General features: G+C 45.6%; 1 protein-coding gene across 6 annotated transcripts in view; it reads left to right on the forward strand.

Annotated features, from left to right (window-relative positions):
• The window catches only part of RET (ret proto-oncogene), a 53,246-nt gene extending 44,808 nt beyond the window's left edge, over nt 1-8,438 (forward strand). For all 6 annotated transcript variants that reach the window (XM_025044322.1, XM_015586604.2, XM_025044324.1 and 3 more), the window contains 5 exons: nt 550-620; nt 1,865-2,002; nt 3,109-3,208; nt 4,930-5,077; nt 6,395-8,438. In XM_025044322.1, the coding sequence (XP_024900090.1) occupies nt 550-620; nt 1,865-2,002; nt 3,109-3,208; nt 4,930-5,077; nt 6,395-6,552 (615 nt within the window). In that variant the 3' untranslated portion in view covers nt 6,553-8,438. The remainder of the gene's footprint in view (nt 1-549; nt 621-1,864; nt 2,003-3,108; nt 3,209-4,929; nt 5,078-6,394) is intronic.
• Nucleotides 8,439-8,671: the final 233 nt, after the last annotated feature.

The following is an 8,671-nucleotide window of genomic DNA, read 5'->3' on the forward strand; positions in this document are numbered from 1 at the left end:
AAATAAGAGGGAAAAACCAGTCTCAAGGCACATAAATAGATTTCTTCCCTCAGAGCTTCTCAGAAGATCCTTTAGTATGTTAATTTGTATCAGAAGTCCCCAAGATAGAAACACTGGATGTTGGTTTCCCAAACTTGATTACTCTCAAAATTCAGGGCAGATCTTGCTCGATGGTGTTCTTGGCCTACCAATTGGGCAGCACCACCCAGGGCACCGCAGAGCTACCTAGATGTGACCATGGGGGACGTGGCTTGGGCTTGGTATCAATTACTTGGGTTTCTTCTCAGCAGGGATGTGGCTCATGATAAACACACCCTATATAGCTGTGAGCAGGCCAGTTGACTCCCTTCAGCATCTCAGACATGCCTAGGAGGGCCAGAATGGAGCTCCGACTCCTCTAAGGCTGTGCTGCCAATTCTGTACCCAGGAACATTCTGGGTATCATTACTTGCCCCCAGAGCTGGAAGTGACTAGAACAGGGCCCCACCCTCCTCCAGTTTCTAGGGTGTCAGAGCAACATTAACGCCCTTTTTTTTACTACTTTTTAAGGGTCGGATTCCAGTCAAATGGATGGCAATTGAGTCCCTTTTCGATCATATCTACACCACCCAAAGTGATGTGTAAGTGTGGATATTGCCTTCTCGGTTTGGAGGGTACATGTGAAGGGGGCCATGACACCTGTCTGGGCAGCTCAGCTGGGAGCAGTGCTGGCCCAGAGTGCCTGTCAGCTCATGCCAACCATCCAAAGTGACCCCCCCCAGCTGAAGTGTGTTTATTTAGCAAATGACGAGGGCCCAGGCTGTAGTCGAAGTGGCATTTATGAGAACAGTGAGCAGTGGCTGCAAATCCCCCTCCACTCCCCTCTCTTTCCTCCCCACCCTCCTCTCCCCTCCCTTCTCTGGGAGTCTTAGTGACACATAGTTCCAGCCAAGCAGTTCCCCTCCTGTGGGCCAGAGCAAGACTGGGCTCAGACAGGGGCCCTGGAACTAGTCCCCACCCACAGACATGAGTGGCCTTGAGTGAGTTCTAGGCTGGTGTGCCCCAAACTGCTCAAAAACAGGAACCGAAACTCAATCTTTTAGGTCAACTTATAGACTTGATAGTTTTCAAAAACACAACAGACTTGTTTCTATGTTCTGCCATGAATATCTGGAATAATGTGGGCTGTGAAAGGGAGTTTTACAGTTTTAAACAACTTTTCTGAATATGGAATCTGACTGCAAGACAATTGGAAAATGCAGAAAAAAGCATAATAAAGAGACTAAAAGTCACTTGAATCCCACCACCCCTAAGTAACTACTACTGGCCTTCACAGGCATGGCCTTCTAGTGTTTTCTGTGGTGTACAGATAAATGCTTTTTATCGCTGTGCGTGGGCTCATGTAATAGTCCTGCTCTGTAATATAATGTTTCCACTTTGCAGTAAATTTTTTCTCACAGTTAAGTCATTTCCAATAGCAGTGCTTTTTTTCTTCTAAGACTTTAAGAAAATGTTTAAGCACATAGAAAAGGTGAAGGAAGTGTTTTGAGAGTTTGGGTCCCACCTGCATTTTACCTCATTTGCTGGACTGCTCTGGGCCATTGCTGCTAGGCCTGCCTGGTGCCCCTTGTGGGTGTTGGGGTTGAGCATCACAGTGAGGAAGAGGGGTGCTAGATGGGGCCAGCAAGACAGCTATCCCCACCTCCATCCCACATCTGTCTGTGCAGTGGGACCCAGGCTGAGACTTGTTCTCTGCACAGGGGTGGGGCGAGGGTGGTGGTGCTAGCCTTGATAGGTCAGCAGCTATTGGAGTGATGGATGTCTGGGCTGCCCAGTGAGCACTGTAGGTTGAGTGGGACCACTCTGGTTGTCTTGCTCCCTGTAGGTGGTCCTTTGGTGTCCTCCTGTGGGAGATTGTGACTTTGGGGGGCAACCCCTACCCAGGGATTCCTCCTGAGCGGCTCTTCAACCTTCTGAAGACAGGCTATCGGATGGAGAAGCCTGACAACTGCAGTGAGGAGATGTGAGTAGGCTTTGCTTTGGCCCAGCCTCTCCTCAATACAGACACCCTTGGTTAGGGAGGAGAGAGCACATACACTTAATCTCTCCCTGCTCCTAAGCAGTTCTGGGTGCCAGCCTTGGGTGAGCTGGATGGTGCATAGTAACAGGGCAGAACATGACAGAGCAGAAGTTGCAGAATCACCTTTTGGGCATGACGACATGGGGCCCCTGACACCACTGAGGGCTAGATGGGCTTCCTGGTGGGGCCTTCAGGGATGAAGGGGAGCAGGGCCCAAAGAGAAGTGGTGAGAAAGGCGAGATGGCACTTTATGCAGCCAGAACCGAAGTCACTTGGGTAGGGGCAGGTAATTCGGCATGGCTCAACGGGCACATATTGGAGTGTGTCCAAGTAGAGGCACAAAGGCAGCCAAGAGGTAGGCAGGGGGGCCTAGACTTCAGCCCAAGGGTACCAGTCTTCACATATAGAAGTTCTGTCAGATGATTCTCAGAGAACAAGTCAAGAACCCATGAGAAAGGGATATCTGCGTGCAGAGACATAGTGGTCTATTCATTCCACAGAGTTGGTGTGTGCCTGCCATGTGCCTTGTCTGGGCTAAAAGAGAGTGGCACCACCTCCCTGGCAGCCTGGGCAGCGATCCAGCTGGCCCAGAGTACTGTACACGGCAGCCCTGGAGGCCCTGCAGCCATGCCAGGGCCCCACAGAAGAGAGGAGTTGATAAAAATACAAGACAGAAGTGTGATTGGCAGAAGTTTTTATTTGTTTCCACACCCAGTTCATCTTTCATAAGAGTTTTAAGGACTAAAATTTCCCCCTCAGCCACCATAGTGGGCACAGCATCATGTTAGTTATTTACCATGTCCCTAAAAAGGATGTGAAAACAAATCTCTCTCAAGGGAAGGGAAACTTACAAGATGCTAGACCACAATGCCATGCACTCTGAGCCCCCAGTGGCCCTTCAGACCCTGGCCCAGCTCATAGAAGGTTGTCAGTTAAACAGAAACATCTTTGGGGTTTGGCAACACAGCCCACCAGGCCCTGGGCACTGTTGTGGCCATGACAGGGTAGTTCTTGCTGGGTTGTAACTGCCTGTCTGCACTTCCCACCAGGTACAGTCTGATGCTGCAGTGCTGGAAGGAGGAGCCAGACAAGAGGCCAGTGTTTGCTGACATCAGCAAAGACCTGGAGAAGATGATGGTTAAGAGAAGAGTAAGTACTTGGAGCAGATTCCTGGTACAGGCTGAACCTGATGGGGGCAGGTGCTGTTCCAGCCCAGCAGGTCCATGGAGGTCCTTGTGCAGTGGAGAGATGGTCATGCTGATCCCTGAGGGCACAGCACTCTTGGGCTTCTTTTTGAATTATGAAGAAACCAAGATTCTTAGCTTGACACTTGGGAAGATCTGCCAACCAGAGAGGTGCGTGAGGGAAGTATTCTGAAGCCAAACAAAAACAATTCCGATAACAGAACAGGAAAAAATAGAGTTGACACGAGTGTCCTAAATTCAGATGCTATGAGGGACCCAGCTGGGGTGGGAAGTGACTAGGAAGTGGCACACCAGTCCTCTCTAAAAGATCCCTCGTTGTAGCCACATGTGACCTACAGGAATATGAATGCCAGCATGCCAGCTCTTTTAGTAGTAAGGCGTATCTATGGTAAGTTTCCCAATTTTTAATGTTAGCAACTCATTTAAATTTCTAAAAGTGCATTCTAGGCCAAACAAAACATACCTGGGAGGCTAGATTCAGCCTGTGTGCTTCCAGTTTACCACTGTAAGAAAATGAGAATGTCAACAAAATTTTAACTAATATTTAGTGAACAATTGTTACATATCATATTCTGTCTTAGATCCTAAGGATGCAAGTGAACAAGCAGGCACAGACCCTGCCCTGCTGGTGTTTACATAGATGTTTCATCCTCACATTGACATATTTACCAAAAGTTGTAATTTTCTTAAACAAGAAAAGCAAGAGGCATAGTCTAGGCCATTTGTAATAAAATGCCAGTGTATCATTTGGGCAAAGCCTCCAAATTCTGTGAATGTAGGGTCATCCTAAACCAGGGTCCCCAATCCCTGGGCTGCCAACCGGTACCAGTTCGTGGCCTGTTAGGAACTGGGCTACACTACAAGGGTTGAGTGGCAAGCAAGTGAAGCTTCATCTATATTTGCAGCTGCTCCCCAGCACCGCCTCAGCTCCACCTCAGATCATCAGGCATTAGATTCTCACAGGAATACTGGTCCCTGGTGCCAAAAAGGTTAGGGACTGCTGCCCTAAACAAATGATAGCTACTGCCAAGAGATGACCTTCCTAGAATAGGGCTGAGAAGCAGCCAGGAAAATGCTAGGACTCTTCTTTACACATTTAAACAGGGCAGTGGAAATAGCAGGAACTGCAGAATCATCATTCTGCAGTTGAGAGCTGAAGCCTATGCAGCATCCTATGCAAAACTCATATCAATGACTCCAGATTTTGGAGTCCTGATGTGATGTTCTAGATGGCCTTGGAGGGAAGCTGGAAATATCCCGCAGGTGGGAGATACATCTTGGCACTCCTGTATGAGTAATGGGGCTGCAGCAAGCTCTCCCAGAGCCTCAAAGTTTACAAACAAGCCAGTCCCCCAGTGCTGGGCATGGTGCCCAATGCTGCAGAGATAGGAGCAGGACAGTGAAAGAGCACATTTCTGCCACCAAGGAGGTGACTTTCTAGGGGGGAGTGATGAGGGCCGTGGAACAGGGCCAGACAAGGCAGGTGCTGGGGGTGCTCAGTATTGGCAATCTGGTAAGGGGCTCAGGTATCTCAGAGAAGCCAGTAGGCTGGTGGGTGGAACATGGCCAGGGCTTCTGCCCTCAGGTGGGGAGGGTCCAGGGGCATGTCCAGTAGTGAGACACAGAGGGGGTGGGGGGTGTTGACCAGCCATCTCTCTCCTCCAGGACTACTTGGACCTGGCCGCATCCACCCCATCCGACTCCCTGCTTTATGATGATGGCCTCTCAGAGGAGGAGACGCCCCTGGTGGACTGTAATAATGCTCCCCTCCCTCGAGCCCTCCCCTCCACGTGGATTGAAAACAAACTCTATGGTAGAATTTCACATGCATTTACTAGATTCTAGCAACATTGTTCCTCTCTGAACTATCCTTACTCTCTGTAATGCTTTTTAAGAGTCTTTCTGGTCTGAATGAGACCAAAATCTGCTCTGAACCTTTTAATTTGTAAATGTCTGACTTTGCATCAGTTTACATTCAGGCATTTTTACAACTATGTTTTTTTTAAAGGATGTGAAAATAAGTTTAATTACCACACTGCCCAGCAAGTTAAGATGATAGAGAAGAAAGAGCAGGGCAGAACTCTCAGGGGATATTGAGAAAATGATGAATAAATCATTTCTGAGATGCGTATCAAGTCGTAGTACTTCTAACTTAACTACTGGCATAAATTTACCCAATCTCAGGGTGGGGCATTTAATTTAGAAAGAAAGAGCCAGCACCACCCTGCCTGCACTGAGAGCACAGCCAGTGGTCCCCTCAGACACCATCTGGGCAGGCAGGCAGCTCTTGGAGGCCACTCGGTACTGGGTGCCCAGCCATGTGTCCGCCCTTGGGGAGGACACACACAGACTGCTGTTTTCACATCCTTTGCATTACACACTGTCATAATGGTTGCCACTTAAGAAGTCAGTGCTAAAAGCTGGAGTAAATGCTTTTTGGAAGTTAGAAGTCTGTAGTGCTGTGGTCTTACAATGGACAGTAAATACGGTTCTTGCCAAAACTCCTTCTTTTGTCTTCAATTAAATACTTGAAGTTTTTTTTCTGTTTTCTAACTTCATTATTGATTTTATTTTTAACTTGGAGTTTCAAGCCAAGATTGTTCTTTTTGCATTCCTCCTGAGTCACTTGATTCCTTGCTGGATTTGGGTATAATGCTACATGCCATTTTGTCCTTTCGCCGCCATGGGACTCACCTGCGTGTGCCCTTGATCTGGAAGATCCTCTACTCCAGGGTAGACTTGGGTAGAAGACAGTAGGCTTCTTTATGTTAGAGAACTTTTTATAGAAGTTGCCTGCTGCAGTTAGCCATTTAGTACAGCAATGTGTTGATGGTTTATGCTGCCTTAGAAAGAGTTAAACAGATCAACAAATATATATCGGATATGAGAGTTTGAAGCTTATAAAAGTCAAAATTGGTAGGTTCTGTTAAGTTAGAGTAACCAAGAGAGCATGTGATATTTCCTCTTAAATGTGTGTTTTGGAAACCTGGAGCATGAAACCATTCATGTAACTGTCACAGAAACCAGAAGTTTGGTTTGAACCTCAAAGGGAGTTTTGCCAAGGCCTTACTGTCTGCACATGAAGTTTTGATTCTTCAGTGCAGAACAAATTATCTGTTTTCATTTTTAGGCATGTCAGACCCGAACTGGCCTGAAGAGAGTCCTGTACCACTCACGAGAGCCGATGGCACTAACACTGGGTGTCCAAGATATGCAAATGATAGTGTATATGCTAACTGGATGGTTTCACCCTCAGCGGCACAATTAATGGACTCGTTTGATAGTTAACTTTTCTTTGTGAAAGGTAACGGACTCACAAGGGGAGAAAACATGCCAAGACCATCCACTGGCCCCTCATTGCACCCTTCCCACTGGCTGGTGATTTTCTCTCCTAGCAGATGTAGCACACTGGATAGGAGTTCTGAGTCCAGTGTTTAGGTCCTTCCTTTCTCTTCAGCCCTCGGCAGCACCAGTGTTGGTCTGTGTTCGCCAGAGACCACTATACTCTGTGCTTACTCATGTGGGTCCTTCACTTACTACCTGAACTATTTGATTTTTCTGATTACCAATCACCAAACAAAGCAACAAGATTTAAACATGAAACACATATATATACACACACACACAGGCAGCAGGTGAAAAAACTATCCCAAACCACCTGTGCTTGTTGAGAAAAATGTGAGCCTAGCAAGACCTCATGGTGGTGTCAAAACCCTGTCAGAGCTGGAGTGGATGAGGGGACCGCGGGGACAGGCTCAGTATTCAAGACCCTGAGAATGATTTTTTAAAATTAAAAGAAAATCTTTTTCTTAGGAAGACATTTGATTTGTTATCATGATTAAAATGATTCCTAGATTTAGCACAATGGAGAGATTTGATGCCATATTTGCTGTGTAGACTGGCAATGTGAGGGAACAGGGCTCATAGATACATTTGCCCCATCAGTGAGTGGTCCCTACCCCCTGATAAAACAGTATGAAGAAAGGTGCGTTTAGTGCAGTGACCTGTAATCCAGGGATTGCTGACAGCAGAGACATGGCTGATGAGCACCCACCCCCCAGCCTTCAGTACACTGCATGTCCAGCACCAAAAAGCAGCACCTCATCTAGCACATTAGGAGTGAGTGGAAGGTTCAGCTTGTTATGTTAGCAGTAGCACTGACAATGACCAAGAACCACTACAATTACAATTCTGATATGGAAAAGACAATGTTTTGGCTCTTGTAGAGCTTGTGTGAAAAGGTACATGTATATACTCTTCCTATGTTTGTCACTTAATGCTGCTATAGCAAAACATTTTTGTTTTTTAGATTCTGACCATGACTCATAAGCTTCTTGTCATTCTTCCCTGGTTCTTTGTGGTCACAGACACTCTGCGCTCCTCCCATCTTGTGGGAGTGGGGTGGCTTTCGGAAAGTCCTGACAGCTCTTCTGTTTGTCTCAGTACTGTAATTTTACAGGAGAGAATTGGTTACCAAAACACTACTTGGTCTTCTGACATAAAGTACTGTGAAAGAACTTACAGTAGTCTCATTATAATACTGTATTTTATAGGCATTTCACAAAAGCAGTAAAATTATGGCTTTTTTGTGGCCAAGAAGGCTTGGCTGAGTATGTGTTGAAGCCTCGTGATGTGTGTATGCGTACGTATACACACCCAAAGAGAGAGCTGGGAAAACACTGGAGTTGTAACATGGCTGCAGTTGGGGGCCATTTTTCGGATACATTATGATTCATTCTAGTTGTGGTAAACTTTTGGTGTTCAGATGTGCTTAATGCTAATCTTATTAAATAAAGATAAACTCTCTCAAATTATTAAAAATGCCTACTCAGTAAGTGTGAGTTGCTACAGATTTGTTCTCAGCAGGTGAGAACCCCAAGTCTAAGTGGCTGACCTAGTGATAGGGAATTAACCATTGACTGATAATCAAATTGTCTAGTCCTGAGTAATGAAAATACTCATTCTTACTAGTCCTATCAGACAAAATTTTCATATGCATATATGCATAAGTTACTAAGTATTAAGTATTACTGAGTATTAAGTAGCAATCTGTCATTAAAATTTGTAAAGTCTATGAAAGGTTATTAAACCCATACCATATTAATTTGCTTTTGTAAATCAAGGTGACTAAGAAAATAATTTCAGTTATGTAAATAAAATCATGTATCGTAAAATGTGTAAATTTCTTTTCTCTATTTAACTCTCCAGTTGGAAACATCAGGTTTTTGAAGTTTTAATGCAAGAATTAAAATGTCACAAGGGAATCTATTGGGGTAACCACTGGGGAACTAACAGTGATTAAAAGACTAGGAGATTCTTGGTAGTATTATCAACTTGCCTTGAAGACGACATATGTGAACAGGCATATTTATAGTAATGTTAAAAACTGAGCTAGTTCTGCCATGCT

Source organism: Pteropus alecto, unplaced genomic scaffold, assembly GCF_000325575.1.
Source record: "Pteropus alecto unplaced genomic scaffold, ASM32557v1 scaffold333, whole genome shotgun sequence".
NCBI classification, from domain to species: Eukaryota; Metazoa; Chordata; class Mammalia; order Chiroptera; family Pteropodidae; genus Pteropus; species Pteropus alecto.